The 26,922-nt window shown below is 41.1% G+C and overlaps 1 protein-coding gene and 1 gene segment (V, D, J or C); both read right to left on the bottom strand.

The window, feature by feature from the left end:
* Window positions 1-809: 809 nt before the first annotated feature.
* On the bottom strand, window positions 810-16,573 carry LOC126509637 (T cell receptor alpha chain MC.7.G5-like). Its single transcript, XM_050155667.1, has 4 exons — window positions 16,481-16,573; window positions 16,062-16,360; window positions 1,776-1,917; window positions 810-979 (listed from the first exon to the last, which is right to left on the bottom strand). The coding sequence occupies exons 1-4, from the start codon at window positions 16,560-16,562 to the stop codon at window positions 810-812; spliced, it is 693 nt and encodes a 230-aa protein (XP_050011624.1). The 5' UTR covers window positions 16,563-16,573.
* Window positions 16,574-16,592: 19 nt separating this feature from the next.
* On the bottom strand, window positions 16,593-25,551 carry LOC126509636 (T cell receptor alpha variable 22-like). The segment is given in 4 exon segments: window positions 16,593-16,739; window positions 17,982-18,076; window positions 25,000-25,326; window positions 25,500-25,551. Coding segments are annotated over 4 exon segments (621 nt in total).
* Window positions 25,552-26,922: the final 1,371 nt, after the last annotated feature.

Here is a 26,922-nt window from a genome sequence, read left to right as displayed (position 1 = left end):
AATAAATAAATAAATAAATAAATTGGTTATTAAAAAAAAAGAATCGATAAAAAAAAGAGTTGGTTCTTTGAGAAAATCAACAAAATAGACAAACCTTTATCCAAACTAACCAAAAGGCAGAGAGAGAATATCCAAATTAATAAAATCAGAAATGAAAAGGGGGCATAACAACAGACATGGAGGAAAAGGAAATACAGAAATCATCAGGTCATATTTTGAAAACCTGTACTCCACAAAATTGGAAAACTTATCACAACAGAAAGGAAGAAAGAGCATCTAGCTATCTGTACATTCTGTTTCTTTCATAGCTTGATTTCTTGCTGTTACTTCAGTTTGTTTTCTCCTCACTGACCCTGACCCTGTCCACAGCAGGGTTACCTGGAAGCCTGTCTTTGCCTTTCATTCCATTTTCTCTTTATCATTTGTGACATATTGAGACTTAAATGATCACGTTGATTCTGTCCTTCCATCAGCTTTTCTGTTAATTATAAGATGGATATTTATGAATCAGGAGACAGTATATAGTGAGAATTTAAAGACCCAAATCCATAACTTACATGGTCAAAAGTTTACCTGAACTTAAAACTCTACCTATACATATAAGGGATATTAAATCAAGCAGATGTTCTGTTGTGAATGACAGGGGACATAAGGGTCACAGCCACCAAGCTGAAAGTGTACTGGTTGCAGGTGTGTGGGGAGCACTGTGGATCATAGCACTGAAATAAGTGCCTGAGTCTGTGGTCTGAGAGGAGGAAATGTACAAAGAGCTGCGGCGTTCCTGAGTGACTGTTGTGGACCTCAGTCTTTCACTTTGATTTGCTCCAGAAGGACAGGGTGATGAGGTGTCCCCCAGGACTTTGGTAAAACCATTGCATACTGTTCAAAACTGGAAAAGTTGCACTGCAGCTCTGCATGCTCTCTTCCTCCTGCAGAACCAAGGACACAGGACTCTGCTTCACTTGTTGCCCTTTCACCCCTGATTAGAAACAGAGAAAGAGACACAGGTAGAGGACACTGAGTATTAAATGGATCCCTAAACTCTTTCCCATGTCCTTTAAGAAGATGAGAGGTGGGGCTGGAGAGATGGCTCAGAGGTTAAGAGCATTGCCTGCTCTTCCAAAGGTCCTGAGTTCAATTCCCAGCAACCACATGGTGGCTCACAACCATCTGTAATGGGGTCTGGTGCCCTCTTCTGGCCTGCAGGTATACACACAGACAGAATATTGTATACATAAATAATAAATAAATATTAAAAAAAGAATATGAGAGCTCTGCAGGGCCCCTATACTCTTTTTCCACCCCTCCAGGTGCTGAAAAATATCCTCTCTGTTCCCTGAATGTGGAGAGCCACATTCACAACGAATCTGGATGCACAGTAGCCCCAGCAGAGAGCACAGCATCCTCTTCATGGTATTTGTCTGAATACAGGAGACAGAAGCAAGTAACCAACCCCTGGCCTTTGGTGTCAGAATGACTGTTGAAGTGTCTCTCCTCCCGCAAATCAGACAGAATTCCCTTCCAGCCTTCTGAGTCTGAAACTCCTCCCAAACCATACCTGGCTGAGAGTCTGGCTGGAGCACAGTGTAGGAGCACTTTTAGATGACCCTGAGGTTGGATGGATTTAGGGATCCTGGATACAAGAGAGAACCCGCCATGCCCAGGGAGAACAAGCCTCAGCTACACACAGAGCCTGACATACTCAGAGAAACAATAGTTAAATTTCTAACTCAGAAAAAAGGGTACATGTTCTGACTAAAGACCCTTTACTGGGCCTGAGGGATAATTCAGCAGGTAAGGCCCCTTGTCCTTCCAGAAGCCCTTATTTCCCTTCCCAGCAGTCATATCAAGTGGTTCACAGCTTCCTGTAACTCCAGCTCCAGGGTACCTGTTACCCTCTTCTATTTTCCTAAGAACCTGTACACAAAATACCACACATTTTCACAATCCATTCTCATACTCATTAAAAACACTAACAAGAACCTTTATTCATGAAATAGTTTGAGTAAAATCACCACAGTAGAAGAAGAAAATAATGATAGAGTAAGTATAAATGCAACCGTTTTAATGTTTTAGAATGCATTTTAAAATTGGGATACTCCTGTTCTATTCAAGGTTTGTTCTAAATGTTGATTTAAAAATAAGGATGCAATAGAACCTTCATCTGGAGATGGATGGAGATAGAGACAGAGACCCACACTGGAGCACTGGACTGAGCTCCCAATGTCCCAAGGAGGAGCAGAAGGAGGGAAAATATGAGCAAAGAAGTCAGGACCACTAGGGGTGCACCCACCCACGGAGACAGTGGGGCTGATCTATTGTGAGCTCACCAAGGCCAGCTGGACTACGACTGAAAAACCATGGGATAAAACCGGACTCTCTGAATATGGCGGACAATGAGGGCTGCTGAGAAGCCAAGGACAATGCCACTGGGTTTTGATCCTACTTCATGTTCTGGCTTTGTGGGAGCCTAGCCAGTTTGGATGTCCACCTTCCTAGACCAAGATGGAGCGGGGAGGACTTTGGACTTTCCACAGGGCAGGGAACCCTGACTGCCCCTCAAACTGGAGAGGGAGGGGGAGAGGAGTGGGGGAGAGGGGGAGAGGAGAGGGAGGAGGGGGGAAAAGGGAGACGGGGAGGGAAATGGGAGGCGGGGAGGAGGCGGAAATCTTTTTTTTTTCAATAAAAAAATTATATTAAAAAAAAATAAGGATGCATAAGAAGGAAGTGGCCTGGGAAAAGCTAATGCAGGAGTGCTGCATCGAGAATGACAGGGACAGCGAAGCTGTTGTGCTTTTGTATATGGTGAATGCAGGGGACAAAGAATTGTGCATTAATAACAATAGAGGAATACATTTTAAGGATTTTACCTTAAAATTTACAGCTTGAGAAATGAGATTAGTAATGAAAATAAAGCATGAAATCCTCATTAAAACAATTTACCATCAACCTTACACCATCTCAGTTCATCTCAACAGTATTAGAGCAAGTAATGTCCCTCATTCTAGTAGAATACATTGGATGAAAATTTGACTGAGGTAAAAAAAAAATGCTGTCCCAGAAAAGAGCTGTTTCTCTCTGAACAGGAACCCTCCTTTGGGTTGGGGTCCCCACATGTACTGATGCTGCAGGAGTTTGCAGAGCCCAGTTGGTGCCCCAGTCTGATGGCTGCATCTGTGCATCTGCAGCAGCTACTCTGGAGCTGAGAACGGCTACTCATCTGTTGTCCCTCAATTGTCCCTCACAATTCTACTGAAGGAGAAAATACCTTTTCTTTGTAAAACAAGAAACAAGGAGATGGCGCCTAAGATCTATCTCATAAGAATGAAACATTTCCCAAGAGTCCACTTTCTCTGTTGTCTTGCCTTCATGGAACATGACAACTCCCTGAAGGTATCTGAACCTGGGACCCTGTACTCTTACTCTGAAGCCTCTAATGGTTTGTATCCAGTTCTCCACCTGTGACTCAGAGCAGAGGAGCTCCCACACCCCTCAGTCCCATTGTCAGGGTGTCTATAAGTTGTTTGTGATTTCACCCTTCCCACAGTCAGTCTGAAGACCCTTTATGGCTGAGACAGGCTGGCTTCCTGATGTGAGCTCCAGAAGGTGATGGAGACCCAGGTGAGGGTGCTGCACATGCAGGAAAGGACCCTGAAAAACAATCTTCACTTTGATGAACTCAGATCAAATTCACCATAATCAAACTGATGAAAGACATAGTTACCAGTGCAGTCCTTTTGCATTTCTTATAGAGCACAATTCAGAATTGTCACCTGCCACTTCTAGGTTCTTCTCATAGAAGGAGACTATGCATGCATGGACACCAGGGGGCCCCAGTTATGAGCATTGACTTCCAATTCCTCTATGACAATTCTATTCTCCCCCCATCTCATCTCCTCTCTCTCTCTCTCTCTCTCTCTCTCTCTCTCTCTCTCTCTCTCTCTCTCTCTCCTCTCGTGTGTGTGTGTGTGTGTGTGCATGTGTGTGTGTGTGTGGTGGGGGAAAAGTGAAGGGTGTGAAGCGTTTATTCACCACACAGATTATAGTCCATCATCACGGGAAGCCATTTTAACCACAGAGGAACACTGCTCACTGATATGCTCAGCTAGCTTTCCTCTGTGGCCCAGGCTCGCATGCCTAGGGATGGTGCTATCTATCCACAAAGGGCCAATCGCTCTTAAATCAATTAATAGTCAAGAAAATGCTAAAGAAATATGCCTGTAAGTCAGTCTTATGGAGTCAATTTTTAACAATGTGTCAAGCAGACAGCAAAGATTAGTCACAACAGCAAGCCCTATAGTAGAAAACATAAACCTCTGCTTACTGCTTAGAAAATTGAGCTTCCATAGAATTCCATAGAATTCTATGCCCAATGTGAAATTTCAATTGTAGGAATAATTATTTAAAAGTACGTATGTCAGGAAATAGTACTGTACTTAAAACAATGAGTGAAAATAAGCCCAAGAAACAAAGGACAAGTTGATAAATTTGACTTCTTTAAAGCCCCTTATGTATCCTATAGGGTGGACATGGGGGTGACTGTTGGCTGCCAGCAAATTTGACCATTCCTCCACTGTTTTGGTGGGGAATTTGCCATCAGAAGCCCTACCCCATACAGAGACTAGGTCACAAATACAAACCTGAATCATCAACTGCATTCAAGAGCTTATGTTCTCAAGAAATGGAAGAGTCTAATCTGCTTGATAATTTGGGAAAGTCTTATCTTTTTTCAGAGTCATAGATGTGGCAAGTTTCTGAGGCAGCAAGCACATTGTGTAATGCCATTCTTGATGACACACTGCAGAGCTCAGAGATCACATTCATTGTGTTAGTGTCAATGGTGAGCTCTGGTGTAGAATTTGGCTCTAGAGTATGATTTGTTTCCTGGTGCTGTTACCTCAAATCCAGCTTCTCTGACCATCAGAGAAACTTTGAATCCTAATAAACATGACTACATATGGGATTAACAAAAAACCCCAAATAGAGGGCACACCTGTAGGCCATTTCTGCTTAATCTGAAGTAGGAAGAACTACTTTAGTTTTGATCTTTGAGATACTAAATCATAGCTTTAATTCATATCTTTAATTCAGGTGCAATCTGGAACACACCTTCTTTTGGAAGCCTATATAAGGCAGGGAAGGAGGAAACTTTTACTCTTTTTCTGCCTGCTCTAATCCTGTTAGCACCACCATTCCTTCCCTGGCAGAGTCTATTTCCTTAAGCTTCCAGAATATGCTGCAGACAGCTGAGAATACTGAGACATACAGTTTTCTGGATTGAAAAACTTCTGGATTCCTGGACTTTCCTTTCGTAGCCAGTCATTATTGGATTAGCTAGAACACAGTCTGTATGTCATCCTAACAAATCCCCTTTCAATATATAGAAAGATTCATTTTATAACATCTGTTACTCTAAAGAGCATTGACTAATAATACAGCAGGCATGTAGAGAGGACAGTCTAGACCCATTTGAGTCTTATAACAATTTAAGCTTACTTGCAAATTACCAGTGGCCTAACCTTAACCTTCCCAAGGTGCTTGTTCACTTCAGAAGAAACAACCCTCATCTGCCATATCATGCTGACCTAATTTCTTGGCATGCTTTATTTCTCATATTATTGGGTATGGATGCTCAGGAGGGGAACAGCCATTCTTCAGCAGTGCTTATAATGTGAGCACTAAATTTCTCATGGGTGAAGTAGAGAAAAGTTTCTAGTTAGGCCAAGAGAAAGCTCTACCTTTGAAAGGAGGTGGTGATGAATGGCTTCCTCTGTGTCACAGGAGAGAATCCTGTAAAAGTAACCTCAGCTCAGCTTCTGGTCAGTATGGAGAGAACCCATTAGCAAGGACAAAAAAACTGTTCCCTGTGACATCATCGGTCCCTTCTCCAAAAATTCTATTGTATCCTGGAGAGCTCTGAGCGCCCTCTGTGATGTCACTAGCATTATAGCAACACCAACTGCCCTTAAGACATTCATTTAGTGCCTTTAAGGTTTGCCTATAAACATGTTGCCAAGATTGAGGTGTCTACTTGAGAGAATGGACAGCATGGAGAGACCAGAGTGAGGAGGAATGAAGCAGGCCCTAAGTCTAACTGAAAAACATGGAGAATTAAATGGTCCTGAGGAAGATGCAGTGAGTTCAAGGAAGGAACTAGGGAACTTTCTGGATATGGAAGCAGGCCTTCCAGGGTTAGGGTTCAGGAACTGGAGGCTTCTGGGATGTAATAAGCATATCTTGTTTCTCTGTGTTTCTAAAGGGCTGACACCACATCAAAGGTGGTTAGTTTGACAGAGTCAGGAATTGACAAGGCTGTAACCTTTGTGCTCTGAGTGGGAAGGACACAGAGAGGAATCAATCAGATTTCTATCTCATCTCTTCACTTTGCTCCCACTGGTGTGCTTTAGGGTGCTTTTCAGTAGTAATAGGGAAAGGAGAGTAGCCTGACAAAGCCTAAGGTTGTCATTCTCTACATCACAACCATTATCAGGGTAGAGGCACCAAGTGCTGCTGTCTTCCAGTGACTCCTAAGGTTTCTGGCTTCCCAGATGTGAGTGAGACATATGTCTCCAGTTCACACTGAGAGCTATTAGAGCCAGTGGACCACGGCAGAGGCTGTCATTTCCTGCCTGTTCTAGGTGTCCTGGGCTGTCAGTGAAGATGACTTTGTGAATATGGTGAAAGTGATCTGTTCCTGAATGGCTTTTGCATTAAAATGAGAGTCTGAAACATCAAGAAGTGATTTAGCAAGCCCTCCACTACCCGAGTGTTTGTGACAGCAGCAATTATCTCTAGGATTCTGAAAGCACATTACTGAGGGCTCTGAAGCCAAGGTCCATCCTCTGTAACTCTAAATAAGCCTTAGGAGGATGCCCTCTGTCACCTTGTGCAGGGAGACAGGTAACGTCTAAGAGACATCCACCTCCCTGCAGAAAGATGGGAAAACTGACACCTACAGAGGGGGGACTCAAGTCTGTTCTTTCAGAACCTGCTTGGGCAAAGTTTCATCTGTTGGTCACTTCCTGGGGATCCTGCAGTGTGTCAAGTTTGACTGAGATGAGGTCATTTGTGGGATAGATGCTGTCCTTTGACTTCTAGAATTGGGAATTACTGAGATACATAACCTTGTCTAACATGGTTTTCAGGGTGATACGACATCCGAAAGGACGCAGTTTACCTCAGATAACTCATTAGGTCTGGGGTCCACCAAGTACACATATGAAGTCACATTCAAGACTTCTGGTGAATTTTCTATTGAGGTTGAACATGGTGCTAGCTCTTCATTTCAGGACTGCCAGTAATGCAAAAGAGTGAAGTGGAACCCCATGAAAGGCATTAGAAAAGTACCCCAATTATTTCTCCTCTTGTACCTTTTATCTGCTTTTCTCATGCTCTGATGAATATTGTCATTTAAAATGACTGTATCCCTTTAATGATTATAAAGTCCAATTTTATTAAGAAAGCCCTAAGTCTGCTCACTTTGCATCCATCACATATTGTATGCCGCTGCCCTTCTTTCCCTTTGTCCACATAGCTCTGTAGATCTAAATGACACAAAACTACTGCAATGCAAAGGTTTTCCAGGATTTATAGAGGAAAAATATTTATTTTCATAAAAAAGGCTCTGAAGAAAAATAAAGGAGACTGGTACAGGAAGGTGAAGAGAATGTCACTGTGGCAAATCACAGTGTCTGGGAGAGAGGATAGGCTTGCTGATGGTTTGTGTACCTTCTCTGCACTGGGTGAATGGTGACTGCAAACTCAATGGTCAGGTTTCTCACTTTGTCTTCTCTGTCCCCTGATTTGTCCTCATCCATATTGTCTTCTATTATTTTCTTTTTACCTTTGTTTAGTTTTGGCTTAGTTAACCTTGGCCTTGGAGCGTGGAGTGGATTTTATTCATTAATACAATCATAACAATCCTTTCTTCCAAAACTTCCTCTATTCCTGATCCATGCTCTTTCAAATCAATAACCTCTTCTTTGTTTAATGGTTGTTACATATGTCTGTATAAATATTTTTATTCATAAATATGCAAGCACAGTGATTTCATCTGTATAATATTACTTGTTTGTACACTTTCAATGCTGGCCAGTCTGTACTGTACAATGAATTGGTACACTCTGCTCCAGTAAATCTATGTCTCCCACTATCAACATTCCTTAGCTGCCAGAAGCTCATGAACTAGGATTGATGCTTTGTGCACTTCCCACATGAACTTTAACATGTCTATTATTGTCATTTTTAGCCCATGTTTAGACAGTTATGTTTAGTGATTCTTCATGTGTGTAGTTTCTGATATTCTTAAGAGACACAATTTCACAGCCAACCCCCTCATCCTCTGTTTACTATTATCTTTCCTTCCCAGTTTCTTCAGTATTTCCTGAACCTTAGGTACAGGATTTATATTGTAGATATGGCCATAGGGACTAGGCTCTGCAACTCTGCTTCTAGATTGTCTGTGTTTTTTCTGCAATGGCCTCGGTCTGCTAGTAAAGCCATGTATGGATCTTGAAGGAGAACCTAAAACCACCACTCACTAACCCAACATAATCACTAACTACATCCTAATTTTTTTCCTCATCATATGCACATTTCTTTGCACAGGGTCTGCTCACTTGGCTCATTTATTCTCTTTTATAGAGTTGTAATAGCTTTTTAGATATTTTCTTTAAAGTTAGTTGAACAAGATATACGTTTGAGTACTTTCTCACAGTTACCGTTCTCTTTGTTTTCTTAAAGACCTTCAGATCTCTGTCTAGAAGAGTTCAAAGCAATGATAAGTAAAGTTAAATATACGAAAAGGAAAGACAAAATAATGAATTAGAAGATTTGGGATTTCAATTTTCTCCAAATTCTTTTATAAATTCAATAAAATAGCATTTGAATCCTAACCACCATTTTGTTTTATTTTGAATTGAAGGAGACCAGTTCACTGTGGGTGGCACAATTCTGTGGGAAAGTGTCCTGGATCACATAATAAATATTCTTAAGTATGAATCTGTGAGTAAGCTAGCAACACAGCTCCTTCATAGTTTGTTATAATCTTCTGTTTGAGTTCCTGCCTTGATTAGCACCAATGATGGACTATGAACTGGAAGGGAAAACTAAATAAATCCTTTCACCTTCCAAGCTGTGTTTTTTTTTTCTTAGACAGCTTTTTCACAGCAACAGAAAGGAAGCTAGAGCATCCAGCTCTCTGTACATTCTGTATCTTCCATGGCTTGATGTTCTTGCTGTTGCTGCAGTTTATTTTCTCCTCCTTAACCCTGACCAATTCCACAGCAGGAAGCCTGCTTTTGCCTTTCATTCTTTTTTCTCCTTATTGTTTGTGAGTTCAGTAAACTGTAGCTTAAATGGTCACATTGATTCTGTCCTCCCTTCAGCTTTTCTCTTAGTTCTAAAAAAGTCATCTATGCTTCAAGAGACAGTGTATATTGAGAATTGAAGATAAAAACAAATTCCTGAATCTTTCAAGCCAAATCCCTATCTGAGGTTATAACTCTTCAATACAGGAAAGGGATACTAAACCAGGCAGGTTTCCTGTTGCAGTTTCATGATGTCTTGTGACTGGTTAAGCCACACCCACCTGGCTGAAGGTTTGTGTGCTGGCTGCAGGTGTATGGGAGCATGTTGGATCCACAGCACAGAAATACGTTAAGTTTCTGAGTCTGTAGTCTGAGTAGAGGAAATGCATAAAGAGCTGCGACATTCCTTAGTGACTGTCGTGGACTTCACTCTTCCTCTCTGCTTTGTTCCAGACGGATTGTCAAACAGACTGATGATGTGTCCCCAAGGACTTTGGTAAAACCACTACGTTTAGTTTACAGAGGTGGAAAAGTTGCACTGCAGCTCTGCATTCTTTCCGTCCTGCAGAACCAAGGTCACAGGCTCTGCTTTATTTGTTGCCATTTCACTCCGGATTAGAAGCAGAAAGAGACAGAGATTGGTCACTAAGCATCCAAAGAACCCTGAAATTTCCCTCATGTCCTCTGGGAAGATGTGAGATCTACAGGACTCTTGATCTGCTTCCCAATCCTCCAAGTTCTGAGTAGCATCCTCTCTATCCCCTGAATGTTAACAGACTCACAGCAAAAGTGGGTGCACAGCAGCCCCAGCAGAGAGCACAGCAACCTCTTCATGGTGCTTGTGTGGATGCTGGAGACAGAAGCAAGTAACCAACCCCTGGGCTGTTTGTTGTGTTAGGATGGCTAGCTGTTGAAATGCCTCTTCTGTAACCAGTCAGCTCCAGCCAGGAACACTGACAGGTTGGACACTGTTGAATTCTCTCCCAGTCTTCTGAGCCTGAGGCTTTCACCCAACCATACCTGACTGAGAGTCTCAGTAGAGCACAACAGGTGGCATTTTGAGATGTCCCTGGTGTCTAATTCAGTTTGGGATCCTAGAAGCAGGAAAGAATCAACCTGTCCCGAAGAGAACAAGCCTCAGCTCCACAAAGAGCCTGGTAAACTCAGAGAAACAACAGCTACAGGTTTAACTCAGGAAACAAATGCATGTTCTGACTAGACCCTTTACAAGAGATGGCTTAGCAGATAAGGGTTCTTGTCCTTCCAGGAGGCCTCAGTTCTGTCCCAAGCATCCACATCAGGTGGCCCAAAGCTGCCTGGAACTCGAGCTCCATGGGACCTAATACTCTCTTCTGTCCTCCCCAGAACCTGTATGAATGTAACATACATTTACACAGACCAACTCTCATACACATTGGGGAAAAAAAACGTCTTCACCTGTGAAATAATTGAAATGAAATCCCCACAGTATAAGAAGAAACAGGAACATAACAACAGAGTAAGTACAAATGTAATGGTTTTATAGTTTGGGGCTACATTTTAAAAATTGGAACACTCCTGTTTCAATAAAGGTTTGTTCTAAAAAGGTGTTCAAAATATAACAAAATAAGAAGGAAGTGGATTGTGGAAGTGGATATAGGAGTGCTGTGTTCCAGAGTGTCAGGGCCAGCAGTGTTGGTGTGTTATTGCACGTGGTGACTACTTGGGGCAATGCACTGTACATTCGTAACAGAAGAGCAATGCATTATAAAATTTTCACTATAAAGTTGATGGCTTGAGAAATGAGACTAGAAATAAAATGGTGACACACGATCACCTTGAATATAACTCAGAACTAACCTCAGGCCATCTCAGTCCATCAGAGTCTCAAACAGTTGTAGAGTAACCAGTGTCTTCCAATCTTGTGGGATAGTTTGGGTAAAATTTCTACTGTGGAAAAAAAAGTTTTCTTTTTGTTGTTGTTTTGTAGTTGTTTGTTTTTTTTTTAAACCTTAGTCAAAATTCTACTGAGGGAAAATCAAACCTTTTCTTTGCAAAATGAGAAAACAGTAAATGGCAACAAAGAAGCTCATAAGAATGAAAGCGTCCCAGGAGTCCACTTTCTCTGTGCTCTTGCTTTCACTGAGGTTGTCTGAGGCTGGGACCCCGGTCCCTTACTCTGCAAGTCTCAGGTTGGTTTGTGTCCAGCTCTGCACTTGTGACTCAGGGCAGAGGAACACAGTACTATTGCCAGAGGACCCTTAGGTGGAAGGAGTGTTCATCCTTCCTGCACTCATTCTGATAGTCTTCCATGCCTGAGACAGGCTGGCTTCCTGGTGTGAGCTTCAGGAGGGGCTAGAGTCCCAGGGGAGGGTGTTACACATGAAGAAAAGGACACTGGGGAACAAGGGATGAGTAGCTGCATGTTCAGTTCACACAGCATACCTTCAAGCAGTCCAAGCAAGAGTAGTTTCTTTTGCAAATGGCTAACAAACTCCATGAGGAACCTCTTTGATACCTATCTTCCTCTTGAAGTAGCCTGGTGCTGCCTGGAGCAGATGTGTCTCACTGTCATGAAAAGTCCAAAGTTCCTAAAACGTTTTAAATGCCGTATTCTGTAGTCATTGAGAGGTTTGATGAAAGTCTATCCATCTGAAATACATATCTGTCCATCTAGAAAAATCTAACTAACATGACTAGACGCTTGACTATTATAGATGACTATTTATTAACCCATATTTTGTAATTATATATTACATTTCTAAATGAGCTTCACAAACATAATACATTAATCAGTAGCAGAAATATACAAAAACAAAATTGATCTTAAATTTGTATCAATAAACCAAGATCCATACCAATGCAAATTATTTATATCAATAGCATGTTCCCCTTCAAATGTAAACAAATATTTATAAACAATATTTGGAAATATGGGCACAGATCTTTAAGCTACTTCTAGCTGATTGGGGGCACTGTTAACGAGGTCTTTCACAGTGTATCCTGTGTGCTATCTTTATCTCAGTCAGCAGTTTGGTGAAGTAATTCCGGGGAGGAGGGGGGAGTACGCAACAACAATTCAGGTGGTCTTGGTCCATCAAAGCACATTAGTCTGGAAGTATACCACAAGTTTTCATCCTCTGTGGAAACAAAAGAAGAACCTCTTTTCCAAAGTAATATATCCTTAGATTCATATTTTGAAATCAAGTTACCTTTAAAGTATATGTATTTGTTTAGCTTAGCAATGCTCAGAATCAAATGTCTCTGCAGTCAAAAACTTCAAAGAAAACACAATAATATACATATTCCAGACTCTCTGTGGATTTTTCATTTTTACATGGCTTATTTTTCTTTATTCCTTTTAATCTATGACTGTCTGTACTCTGTCTCTTTAATGACTTTGTTTTATATTTTGATAAACCTTTTACTTCTTTTTATAACTCTCTATGCTTTTTCTTCTCTCTCCCAAGCCTATATACATTTTTAAACACACTGTGACCTTTTTAGAGGCCTTTTTAAAATCTGGATTTGCCTTTATTGCATATCTGTAATTATCTGACCAGAGGCACCTCTTAACAATCTAAGCTGCAGCATGGCTAGGGTATATATGGCACTGCATGCTTGCCTCTCCCAGTCCAGCATGGTGGAGCAGTTTACTGCTTCTGAGAGCCATACACATTGCCCCACTTTTAGTCACACAGTAGGTCTATGTTGCCATTAAACAAATTATATCATATTGCTCACAAACCCCATTTAAATGCTCAACCTACTGACAGAGCCAGAGTTTGCACTAGCAGCACAGCCCAGAAAGCCAGCATTTAAAAACAAAGAAGCTTTTTTCCTGCTACTGCTGAGTCAGGAAAACCTCTCTTAAAGGAGCCAAGCCTCTGCTTGCTTTCAGCAAACAGAGCCCACCCAAGAATATTCCACTACCAAACCATGCTTAACTGTTATTTTGTGTCTAGGATTCCTTTGTAAGCTTTTTCAGGTTTAATGTAGCTATAGTTGACCACATTGGGTGGCGATTTGTTGGAGGAGGTCACTTGTTTGTTTCCAGGCCTTCCAGTAGCTCAGACATAAAATAACCACACAGAAGCTGTATTAATTAAATTACTGCTTGGATTATTAGCTCTAACTTATGTTTCACATTCAATTTTGCTCCCTCACCATTAAGATAGCATATACTACTTTGCTGTATTTTGTGAACACAAACATGAATATTTCTTGAGGAACACCATGGTCTTTATTTCAAGCCTTTCTTCCTTTACAGAGAGATACTATGACTAATAGAGCATTTTAATTTAAAGTAATATTTTGTTTTAAATTTGAGAATGATCAAAACCTTGGCTTCCTTTACACATTGCAGAAGAATTATCACAGAACCTAACCTTAGTCCCAGGTGAGTGACTACACCATGGCCTCAGGATTTAAGCAAACTGAAGGCCTGTTGTTATTACCTGCTACTGATTTGTCCTGTCCCTTTAAGAGACAAGCCTTGCCCACTCCCCCCTTTACTGAGGCAAGTGGATCTTCCTTCTGCTTCCTGCCTGTGAACTCTCTCTCTCCACCCCACCTCTCTTTGGAAGAGGTGGCTGCTGCCATGGCTCCTCTCCTCTCCTTTCCCTTTAACTGAATAAACTATATCCAAACTTAACACTTCATGGCATGCCTATTCATCTTTGTCTCTCATCCACTGTGGCTCCTTGTGGGACCAGATAATCCACTGAGGTCTCTCACATGCTATGAGGCTCCCTGCCTGGAACCTGCTGCCCCTCATGGCCTGCTGTGCCCCTCAGGGAACTGCACCATTTTACTAAAACCATTACATTGGTGTCAAAACCATAACACCTATGAGAGTGGATATTAAGGGAGAGGGCTTTCTGGAAAGATCTTTCATGACAGCCTGCTTCATACACAGTGTGTAGGAAAGGGGAGGGGCTGCCTCACATGGCAGCATGTTCAGAGTTCTGCCTGCTATATTTCCTGAGCAGTTTCACTGAGTGAAAGCTGTTGAGGGGTGTGGTGATTTGAATGAGAAAGGCCCTCATATGCTCATATATCTGAGTATTACTTTTTCCTAGTTGGTGAACTATTTAGGAAGGTCAGGAGGCATGACCTGGTCAGAGGAGCTAAGTCACAATGGTGTTGGAATTTTGAATCTCAAAGCCCAACTAACATCCAGGCTCTACTTCTCATTGCCCTTCCTGGCAATCAGATGTAAGATCTCAGTTACTTCTCCAGGACATGCCCACCTGCTGGAGCCCATAAGACCATAGGGTAAATGTATAGCTAATAGACCAATAGGCAGATACACAGGAAATGTATGTGTACACATCCACATGGAATGAACTGTTTTTCAGAGCTATGGAAACACTTGACTTTTGAAAAAGTCACTGTCATATCTGCATAAAAACTTATGAGGCTATGATTCTCCCTTCAAAATGGAATTCATTCCCAAAGCACCACAGCAGTGTAACTTCTGCTTTGGGCAACTGAGTGACCTTTCCACTTCCCCACACCACAATGTATTAGACTAATAACATTGAATCTTTGTTCTAATGGTCAAATTTACATAGAATCAATCTTACAAAATTACCTGCTAACAGACTGCATAGAAATAACTAAAAGAAGACAGGCACAGAGTAGCAAGGTAGCATGTCCCACCTTTGCTAACAATCAAATCTGGGTGTCCCCGAAGCTTGTTGTCACAAAAGAGATTGGATAAGGAGAATAGGTGAGTCCAGTATACAGGGTTGTTTACTAACTATATCTAATGGTTTGGGATGTCAGGCATTTCCCTTTGAATTCTGGTTCTTTCCTGGGTGCTGTCACCTGTTCCAGAGTGCTGCCTGGTCAGGTTCTACCTGCATTTTTGTGATTTTGATATACATATTATCATTGTCTTTGCCTATGGAATTTTCAGCTTTGACTATAAAAGCTAAAAACCTCATGGAGAATGCCCTTCACTTCAATTTTCCCTTGCCCAAAAAATAAAGAACATGCAGAGGTAATATGCTTGAGTTAATTTTTTTACCCTCAGATCCTCGCTTGCCATAGACCCTCTATTCTGATCCCTGAGGGGATGCTGAGGCTGGTAGTCAAGGCTCCTGGAACCTGCCTGTGTGCTACTATGTTCCCCATTATGATGGTCATAGATACATCCTCTGAAACTTTAGTTAAGCCCCCAATTAAATGTTTCTTCTTTAAGTTGTCTTGGTCATGGTGTACCTTTACAACAATAGAACAGTAACTGAGGCAAGAAGTTAGGCTGAACTTCCTGTTACAGGGACCAAGGAGAGAAAGAATCTAAATTACTTGTGGAATGGGACTGAAGCAGATTTTTAAAGACTGGAGTCTATGTCCTCATTTGGGTCATAAATTTGTGAATCAACAAAAGATGATTCTGAAGAAATTAAATCACTAAATTGTATTAGACAACTTGGTAGAGATAAATCCCCTGTCAGGATTTTCCTGGAAATGTTCTCTGTGAGAGGTCCTCCACTTAGAGAGAGAATAGTATTTCAGTTAATATTGCTAATATTCAGTTCAGAATAAAAGTCCTTGTTGTCTCTAGCAATGATTTTCATCCTATCCTGTCAGGATATCTACACATTCTTAGATTTCTAGGGATATAATCTAAAATTTGATGTTGTATTTCAGGAAGCTGAGTAAACCCCACTTAGGGAAGGCACACAGCCCTCCCTCACAGGTCCACTCCCCTCTGCCTTCCTGCCCCCTTGGTTTGTGTGCAGCTTCCCCTGCAGTCTCCCTCACTGTGTCTCTCAGAGCACAGTAGTACAGGGCAGAGTCTGACAGCTGTACCGAGAACTTCTGCAGGTGGAAGGAGCTGTTGCTTTTATGGAGAGTGGCGTGGAACCCTTGGTGCTCTGTCCTCTTGTTGTCCGTGGTGCTCCTCAAAAGTAGCTGAGGGGCTCTGTTGGTGTATTGCACGTACCACCAAAGGTAAGGATCTGAGTAAATAGTTTGGTAAGTGCAGTTCAGCAATACAGGGAACCCCTCTGTGATGGTAACCAGGCCGTTTGTCTGGGTCACTGAGTCTCCATGGCTCCTGCCTGAAAATAAATAGTAAATACATAAATATGGAGAAATCATTTTGCTGTGTGAGGAAGGGGGAAAGACTTCCATAGCCGCAAGAAAATGACATCATCAACACTTAAGGTAATTTAACTTACTGAGCGCTAACAGGAGCAGTAGAGCTGAGTAGGTGTCAGGAAGCATGTTCAGAGAAAAAAATGACATGGTTCGTGAGTGCATCAAACTCACAGTGCAAGTGTTCTCAGTACTTTATTGAAGCTCCCGTCTTATAAAGGAGGACTTCCCTCTGTACAGTGACTGTCTGTCACATGAAGCTGCCATCTGCATGTACACTTTAACCACATCTGAAGAGACGGTGCCCTCTGCTGGTTTTCCTTCAACTTGCACCACAGATGTCTGCACAACACATTGTGAATAAACTTGAGAACTCAGACAAAGGAGTCAGGTCTCATGCTCCCAGTAGATACCTGAAATTACCAATGTTACTACATTGTGTGCATCTGTAGGATTTAGTGTGATGAACATAAATTAAATAACACACACACACAAATGCAGAAAACCTCTGCTAAAGCTTACCTACTTTCCTTCATTTTATTAGTTCTTAGAGAATGTTCTGCAATTAGTTTTGATTATACTTACCTGCTCCCTTCAATCCTGCCAGATCCATTCACTCTTCCTTACTAACCCAGTTTTGTGTTCCCTGCCATCAAATAAAATAAAATTCATCCAGGTGTGCATTACAGTTTGTACAATGCATATACTCTTAGATGTGTGGCCTTCAGTGGAGGGTACTCTATGTACCTGGGGCTGCATTAATAAATAAACCTGAATCCTTCTTCCATTAGCTACCAACTGCACATAGTTCCTTAGTTAAGGGTGAGAATGTCCACCTTCCCTATTCTTGGTGGAACTCTGTCTGATCTGATCCTTTGCAAGTCTATGTGTGCTGTAGACTTCTGTGAGTTCATGTGTGCAGCTGCCCTGCTGTATCCAGAAAACACTGTCTCCTTGTAGCCATCCCCACCTGTGGCTTTGACATTCTCTCGGCACCCTCTGTCTCAGTGAACTCTGACCTTTGGAGAAGGGTCTATGATGGAGATGTCCCACTTGGGACTGAATGTTTTGTAGTCTCTTCATCTCTACAGAACAGTGAGCTCTGGTTCTCTGTGAGAATCACCAGGTGCTGCAACCAGTGATAGTTTTTTATAATTTTTTTTTTTTTTTTTTATTTTTTTTTTTTAAATGAAGGAAGGAGAAAATTGTCCAAAATGATTTCCAGTGACTTGAGGCAAATGTTCTTATTTTGTGTTTTTAATGTCTACGCTACAGTTGGTACTTGCAAACTAACAACTGACAAATGCTGCACTGGAAGGCCTGTGCCACAGGAAGTGGAAGGGGTTTCAGACCTCCTGGAAAGTTTGAAGAGAGACTGCAGGAGCAGGGTGCACTTGCAGCACTGAAGTACATGCAGAGTCTCCAGGCTGGATGTCTGTGATGTGCAAGGAAAAATGTTTGGCTTTCTTATCCAGGAAACTATCAATTTTTGATCCAACTTTCTTTCCATATTTGAATGAATATCAGTAGTGAGCTTAGGATGCTTTCCAGGTTTTTGCTCATACCAAGGGAAGTAGGACGAGCCATATGTGCATATGTGCAGGCGATGACAGCACCGGCTCCCTCCTGCACTCTCAGGGTGGGAAGATGCGCTTCCACTTTCTTGACGTGGCTGACCTCTATGCAGAAAGAAGGAAAGAATGAATGAATATTAGATTATTACTTCAGGATTCTCCTTTTTTATAGTAACTAGAGAAAACCTAATGAAATAGAGTTCTTCCTGGGTGTCTCAGAAATGCCCACTGAGTTTTCTGTGTCCCTAAAATCTTAACTCACCCCCCAGCTGCAGCTACAGAAACATAAATAAAGTAAGAATATGTGTCTTCATTGTTCTTCCAGAGTAGATCATGATGACAAGCAGGTCAGCTACAGTATCAGGGTGTTGCTCTTTCTCAGGAACAATTATAGCTTTTGAGAAACCTACTCAGTCACTGAAAAAAAAAAAAAAAAAGACTGTGCTTCTGCCCTAATCCTCCACAATCAGTATACAAGGAAGTAATTCCTCTGCACACCCCACAGCAGATGAGATCTACTACCACCTGGTGGTTGCATCCTTAACCAGTGAGGCCTCTGCTTAAGTATTCTCTGACCTGTGAGGGACTCAGACACATAAAACAGCAATGTGTCATATCAAGTGGGTCCTGGTGCTGAGATATCAAAAATGGTATTTGTACACACTAGTAATCCTATTTCTGTTTCTTATACCTATACCTAACATGTATATTTTATATATAGATAATCATATACAAATGATGATTTCTTCTATAAATGTATATATGTGATACATTCTTATGTAAAGGTGTATTGTGTGTATATAACATTTCTCTTGTCTAGATCTGGATTCACTAATCTACTCACATATCCCAGAATATGTAAATCACTCACCAAACAACTCTTACTTTCCTCAGATATGGATACTTAGTGTAGTATTTATCCTTGGCAGCTTTGTCACTTGGATAAAGAACTTTTCCTGTCTCTCATGGGCTTCAAGTTTCAAAAGTTTCAAGAGGAAAATGTCCTATTTCAGTGAGCTATTGTCTACAATACAGATATGGTTGTGGTTTTTTTTTTTTTTTTGTATCCATGCATTTTTTCTTCCAGAGAAGTTGGCCTGGAATCACAAATTCACATAGATACTCTCAGGAAAGGTCTCGGAAGTCAGTTGATTTTGAAAATGGCACCATCCATTCCACTCACTCCCAGAGCATCTAACTTAATTACTGACAAAATAGTCAAACATTTCAATAAACCCATCTTTTCTCCGTCTATTGTGTGATGTTTTACTCTTTTGGCTTTTTGTGCGGTCTACCACCCAGCTTCCAAATCAATGACACACAGAGGATTATTCTTAATTATGAATGCCCAGCCTTATCTTGGCTTGTTTCTTGCCAACTTTTCTTAATGTAAATTATCCCGTCTACCACTTTCCTCTGAGCCTTTACCTTTCTCTTCCTTCTGTATATTTTACTTTCCTTCTTTTCTGTGGTTGGCTACATGGCTGACCCTAGCCTTCTCCTCTCCTTGATATCTCATTGTTCCTCATTCTCCTCCTGGGAGATTTCTCCTTCTGTTTATACTCTCTGCCTGTCAGCCCTGCCTATCCTTGCTCTGAGCTTGCTATTGGCCATTCATATATTTATTAGGACCATCAGGTGTTGTAGACAGGTAAATAATCACAGCACCACAGTGTTAACAAATGCAGAATGAACAAAAGTAATACCCCTGAAAATGTATTTCCCAACAACTTCCAGTGGATGCTGCCAGCACCCCCTGCTTCTAGTCCATTTCCTTACTGTCAACTGTGAATGCTTATAAACACTGTCTGTTTGGAGAACAGGCAGACTTGTGAAGCAGTTAAGACATCTTCATTGGTAAAACACATCTTTAACCCTAGTAGCCACACTAGTTTCCCTAGAAACCAGGCAGTGAATGCCTTTAATCTCAGTGGTGCACACATTTAATCCTAGTCTTAGAGAGGATTATAAAAAGGGAGGAGGAGACAGCTCTCAGAAACAGTCTCATTCTGAGATTCCCAGAGGCAGGATTGCCATTTCAGACTGAGGTCAAGGTAAGAGCAAGTGGTTGGCTGATTTCCTTTACAGGTCTTTAGGTTGAACCGCAATATCTGTCCCTGAGTCTTTATTAACCGTCTTTATTCAGACCCACGCACTATATTTTCTTCTGTACATATGTATGCACCCCTGAAAGCTTTAACCATTTCACTAAAATGAAGCATATGTTTAGTGATGTTTCTTTTCTTTTTTTTTTTTTCGAGAAAGGGTTTCTCTGTGGCTTTGGAGCCTGTCCTGGAACTAGCTCTGTAGACCAGGCTGGTCTCAAACTCACAGAGATCTGCCTGCCTCTGCCTCCCGAGTGCTGGGATTAAAAGTGTGTGCCACCTGGCTAGTGATGTTTCATTTGTAGTTTAATAAATAAAGCTTGCCTGAGATCAGAGAGTAAAACAGCCATGCTGGTCAGCCTTACGAACCAGACACACACCTTTAATCGCAGAAGCCACACTAGTTTGCCACAGAAACTGGGTAGTAATGGTGCACACCTTTAATAAGACAGAAATAGGCAGTTTGTACACGCAGTCTCATTCTGAGATTCCTGGAGGCAGGATCACCATTTTAGACTGAGATAGAGGTAAGACCCCGTGGCTGGCTGTTTTGTGTTTCTGACTTTCAGGTTGAACACCAACATCTGTCTCTGAGTTCACATTAATCATGCTGTACATTGCCTTCTCTTTGCATATCTTAATAGCAGGACCTCACAGCACTATGATACCCGAAGAGTCATTCTGAGGACACAGATGGCTGCTCAGTGAGAACAGAGCAGTGGCAAGGACAGCAGTGAGACTACCAGGAAGCAAAAGGGTGGTTTAAAATAAATGGGCTTCTTGTTTCTGAAATCTTTATTTGATATTAGAATATATAAAATATCAAATGATTAAAAACTGAAAAAGTTCAAAAAGATGAGAAGTTTTGTTCATTTGTTGAGGTTCTATCTGCCTGTTGTGTGGGCAGTGCTTGGGTGTCTTTCCTGACACACGCTGCTCTAATCTTCATTCTGCAAATCAGCATTCAAGAACAGAAAACTAAAAACCTCCCAATGTCAGCTGTGTATATAGACAAGATAATGAAGGAGAGAATGTAGACACCACTTCCTGTTAGAGTCAGAGAATGTCCTGATGAGGGAAAAGATTTAACTGGCTTCAAACCATGAGTAGAAGTGGACAGAACACTTAACATAATCTTAGGCACAAGTTATATCAGTGTGACTGGATACTGAGCCAAGTGTTGCTGACAACCACAGAAATGTACATTAGAGAAGTTAATGTGCCTCGGGCTTTCAAGGATAGTGTGTATCTTCATAGTTTTCACTTGTAAATTCCTATGTGACCTTGGGAGAGGGTTGAATAGGAGGAGAGGGGCAGGGAGGGGAGCAGAGAAAAATGGGGAGCTCAATAAAAATCAACACAAAAGGAAAAATATAACATGAGATCCTGATGTAGGATTCTTCTCTGTGTGCTGTATTATGTTTTATTATCATTAGTTAATAATCTATTGGGGGCCTATAGCAGCACAGAATAGGGCAAAGTGAAAATTCCAAGCAAATAGAGGAGGGAAGAAGGCAAAGTAAGGGAGATGCCATATAGCCGCCCATGGAAACAGAGCCCAGGAAACCTTACCAGTAAACCACGAGCCTCGTAGTAAAACATAAAATTGTAGGAATGTGTTAATTTAAGATATTAGAGCTAGCTAGCAATATGCTTAAGTGATTGGCCAAGCAGAGTTGTAATTAAAAACAATCCTATTTGTCAACTCTATGGGCCCAGCATATATAAACAGCATATATAATACAGAAAAATGGCAAGACAGATACATGCATTTGCTCTGTAATGAAACTTAGGAAACAAAGGACATAATTTATTTATTTGAACAAAGAGTCTATCAAGGAGTTTGTGGAAGAGTCTCACCATCACCTTCGCTGAAGCAGCACTGCCCCTCTGTGAACAAATAAGGTCTTCACACTCAACAGTGTCCTGAGCTTAGAAGCCCACTCTTTGAAGAAAGAAAGGCATAGAATCTTTCTCTGCTGCCAACATTTTTGAGATGGAAAGTAATTGTACCTATGTTGAGGTCAGCTATAACTTAATTTTCTCTCCTTCCCTTTCCAGTCCTTTCACCATGAATCTTCATGATTCCCTATATTTCTATTGTGCCTAAACTACTTCATTCTGGAGAATGAGAAGAGTCATTCATAAGACAAAAATGAGATTATAATGCTTGCTATTTACAATAAAATTTTATTTTATTTTTTTTATTCACAAATTTTTATTTTCAGAACAAGGATATTCCATTGGAAAAGATACCATGATTAGTAGATGACCTGAAGTATCGCAGCAAAAAAAAATTCCTCAGAGGTTTAAGTCTGTCCCTCAAAATTTGAGAATTTCACGTTAACAGATCTTCACCAAATCATAGACATAGATATGGAAGTCATTATCACTTGATGAAATACATGGATGGTTTGGTGGGAACTTGGTAAATAAATTTACCTCTCCCTTCGGATCCATCCTTTTTGTTTTATTGCACACTTTGCCTGGCAAGGAATTGCTGCCTAATTCCAAAGTCACCTCTACTGGAGGACATTCTGGCATGATATTGAGGTTGCCTTCCATGTAGTCATCCTTATGTTGGTAAAGGTACAGGATTGGATCTTTCTCGTATATAATGTAGTAACAGGTCATCATGGTCTGTACCTCTTCTGGGATCTCTGCACTAAACTCCTCCTCAGAGCCTGGCTTAATTTAGAGGTTCCCTTCAAGGTAGTCCTCCAGGAGGTGATAAATGTACAAGACGGGATCTTTCTTTCTTTTTTTTTTTTTTTTTTTTTTTTTTTCACAAAGGCAACCCACTGACTGGGAGAAGATCTTCACCACCCCCGTAACAGACAAAGGTCTGATCTCCAAAATATATAGAGAACTCAAGAAGCTAGACGTTAAAATGCTAATTAACCCAATTAAAAAATGGGGCACTGACCTGAACAGAGAATTCTCAACAGAAGAAATTCAAATGGCTAAAAGACACTTAAGGTTATGCTCAACCTCCTTAGCGATCAGGGAAATGCAAATCAAAACAACTTTGAGATATCATCTTACACCGGTCAGAATGGCTAAAATCAAAAACACCAATGATATCCTTTGCTGGAGAGGTTGTGGAGAAAGGGGTACCCTCATCCATTGCTGGTGGGAATGCAAATTTATTTTTATTTTAATATTAGAATGTTATTGTTATATAATAACAAAATGTCTGGATTTCATTTGATTTTTATTTTATTGTCCCCTTACAGAGACTGATTGTTCACATGATGATAATTAAACCAAAACTTTATTTTTCTTTCAGTCATTTTTTATCATTTCTTTTATTTTTGATATTATAATATAATCATATCAATCCATCCTTCTAAATTTTCTATAATTCCCTCCTTGTTCTATTGAATCTTTATCACCATTTCTTTCTTTAATTGCTGCTACACATGTATATATAAAACATATTTATTCCTAAATATGTAAGTGTCACCTCTCAGTTGTACATTGTTGATTGTAAGTATTGCTTCAAGACTGACTCGTCTGTATTGGATAACCAGTTGATATAATCTTCTCTGGGAAAAACTATGTCTCCAACTATCAGAATTCCCTGGCTAACAGTAGCTCGTGAGCTAGGATTGATGCTTTGTGCTCTTTCCGCATGAACCTTAACATGTCATTGTTGATCTTTTTCAGCTCATGTTTAGAGAGTCATGTTGGTGACTCTTCATGTGCATAGATTCTTAGGAGATACAATTTACAGCAAATTCCTGACCCTCTGGTTATTATCATCTTTCCTCCCCCTCTTCTTCAGTATTTCCTGAACTGTGTGTACAAGAATTATATTATAGACATAGTTATAGGAACCAGACCTTGATTGCTGTGCTTTCTACAGTGGCCTCCATCTGTAGAAAACCCATGGATCTTGGAGGGGAACCTACAACCACTAATTACTAACCCAACACAATCTTTAACTCCATTCTAATCATTTTTTCACTACCACATACACATTCCTTTGCACAGCATGTGCTCACTCGATTCATTTTAGGATGAGTCACTCATTCTCTTTGAGTTATAAGAGGTTTTAAGATATTCTATTTAAAGCTATTTGAACATGATATATGTTGAGTAGTTTCTCATAATTGCTGTTTTCTTACTTTTTAATGACATTCAGATCTCCATCTAGAAAACTTCAAAGCAGTTATGAGCATAGTTAAATATATAAATGAGTAATTCTAAATAATGATTTAGAAGATTAAATCCTTCAAGATTCCCAAAATTCTTCTATAAATTCAATAAGTTAACATTAAAACTCAACCAAATTTTTAAAATTTATGTATTAAATGGATACTGTATAACTGTTGGGTGTCAGCCTTCTGTGGAAAAGTGTTTCTGGGTCATGTAAGAAAACTTCTTGATTATGAGTCTATGATTTGTATTTGAATCTCCTTTGTAAGTTCCTGACTTGATTACCACCAACGATGGACTATGACTTGGAAGTGGCTAAGTAAATCTCTGGACCTTCTAAGTTGCTTTTTTTCAGAGAGTGTTATCACAGCAACATAAAAGAAACTATATTATACAGTTATTGCAAATTCTGTATCTTTCATGGCTTGATGTTCTTGCTATTTCTGCAGTGTGTGTTCTCTTCACTACCCCTGACCCTGTCTACCTGGAAGCCTGCCTTTGCCTTTCATTTCCTTTTTGCTTTATCTGTTGCGAGTTCATCACAATAAGGCTTAAATAATCACATTGATTTTGCCCTCCAATTAGCTTCTCTGTTAGTTCTAAGATGAACATTCATGCTTTAGGGTGGAGTATTTATTGAGAACTGAAGATAAAGCCAAAGTCCTGAACCTTTGAGGCCAAAACCCTACCTGAGGTTACAACTCTACCAATACTGACAAGAAATACTAAACAAGGCAGTTGTTCTTCTTGGGCCACACCTACCCAGCTGAAGGTTTGTGTGCTGGCTGCAGGTGTGTGGGGAGCACTGTGGATCCACAGCACAGAAATAAGTGCCTGAGTCTGTGCTCTGAGAGGAGGAAATGTACAAAGAGCTGCGGCGTTCCTGAGTGACTGTTGTGGACTTCAGTCTTCCACTCTGCTTTGTTCCGGAAGGATTGAAGAACAGGCTGATGAGGTGTCCCCCAGGACTTTGGTGAAACCACTGCACTTGTCTTACAGAGGTGGAAAAGTTGCACTGCAGCTCTGTGCTCTCTCCCTCCTGCAGAACCAAGGACACAGGACTCTGCTTCACTTGTTGCCCTTTCACCCCTGATCAGAAACCGAGAAAGAGACACAGATGAGAGTCATTGAGCATCCACAGAACACTGAACACTCCCCAAGCCCTCTGAGAAGTGTGAGATCTGCAGAACTCCTGAACTGCTTCCCCACCCTCCATCTTCCAAACAGCATCCTCTCCCCTGAATATGAACAGCCACACTCACAGCAAACCCGGGTGCACAGCAGCCCTAGCAGAGAGCACAGCAGCCTCTTCATGGTGTTTGTCTGACTGCTGGAGACAGAAGCAAGTAACCAATCCCTGGGCTGTGGTGTCATCATGGCTGTTGAAGTGTCCCTCCTCCTGGAACCAGTCAGCTCCACCGAGTAACCCTGCCAGACCAGATTCTGCTGAGTTCCCTCCCAGCTTATGAAACCTGAAGCTCCTCCCAAACCAGACCTGGCTGGGTGAGAGTCTGGGTGGAGCACAGGGTGATGTGGATTCCCCTCTGTATGCTATGAATATGTTTTGTGACCATTGGTTATTAAAGATGCTGTTTTGGTTAATGGCTTTAGAGAGTAAAGCCAGGCAGAAAATGCTAACAGTGATAAGGAGAGAAAATAAGTGAAGTCAGCGAGATGCCATGGAGCTGCTAAAGGAGAAAGACACCATACCACAGACAGAACCTTACCAGTAGGCCATAGCACAGTGACAATGCAGAGATTAATATAAATGGGTTAATATAAGATGTAAGAGTTAGTTAAAATTATGTCTAACATATTGTCCAAACAGTGTTGTAATTCATATCATCTACATGTCATTGTTCTGGTCTGGGCAGCTGGGAAATGAACAAGCAGTCTCTGTCTACAATAGAGTGGGGGGGCATTTTAAGAAAACTCTGGTATTGTATGAAGTTAGGGGTCCTGGAAGCAAGAGAGGACCAGGCCCTCACAAGGAGAACAAGCCTCAGCTATGAGAAGATCTGGCTCACTCAGAGAAGCAACAGCTAATGGTTTACCTCAGGAAACAGATGTGTGTTCTGACTAAAGTCTGTTTACTGGGGCCTGAGAGATGGCTCAGCAGATAAGGGTCCTTGTTCTTCCAGGAGGCCTTAGTTCCCTCCACAGCACCTATTTCAGGTGGCTCACAGCTGCCTCTAACTCCAACTCCTGGATACCTAATTCTTTCTTCTGTTCTCCCCAGAACCTGTCTAAATGTACCAGACATTTACACAGACCGACTATCATACACATTGAAAACAATCTTCACCTGTTAATTAACTAAAGTGAAATGACCACAATAGGAAAAAGGAAAACAAACAACAACAAAAATAAAACAGGAACATGATGACAGTGTAATGTAATGGTTTCATAGTTCTGGAATGCATCTTAACAACTGGAACACTCCTGCAGAGTCACGGTTTGTTCTGAATGTCATTTAAAAATGAGACCACACAGGAAGGAAGTGGGCTGGGGAAGCTAATGCAGGAGTGCTCCATCCTCGGCGACAGGGCCAGCAGCTGCTGTGCTGTTGCACATGGAGACTGCAGGGAACAGTGCACTAGAGTTCATAAAAATAGAGGAATGCATTTCAAAATTTTTACCATAAAGATGGTTGCTTGAGAAATGAGACTAGTTATGAAAAATAAG

Source organism: Alexandromys fortis, unplaced genomic scaffold (genome assembly GCF_014885135.2).
Source record: "Alexandromys fortis isolate MF-2015 unplaced genomic scaffold, M_Fortis_MF-2015_v1.1 scaffold_87, whole genome shotgun sequence".
In the NCBI taxonomy this organism is placed as follows: Eukaryota; Metazoa; Chordata; class Mammalia; order Rodentia; family Cricetidae; genus Alexandromys; species Alexandromys fortis.
The sequence above is the reverse complement of the archived record's forward strand: the minus strand, read 5'-3'. Positions and strand labels throughout refer to the sequence as shown.

Bases quoted from the DNA above. Each gene is read 5' to 3' on its own strand.
- LOC126509637 (XM_050155667.1), bottom strand. From the start codon at position 16,562: ATGCACTCACGAACCATGTCATTTTTTTCTCTGAACATGCTTCCTGAC. The intron at 16,361-16,480 runs GTAAGTTAAATT...ATTTATTTTCAG, and splicing joins ACTGCTCCTGTTAGCGCTCA to GCAGGAGCCATGGAGACTCA. The intron at 980-1,775 runs GCCCAGTAAAGG...GTTTCTAATCAG, and splicing joins CCTGCTGAATTATCCCTCAG to GGGTGAAAGGGCAACAAGTG.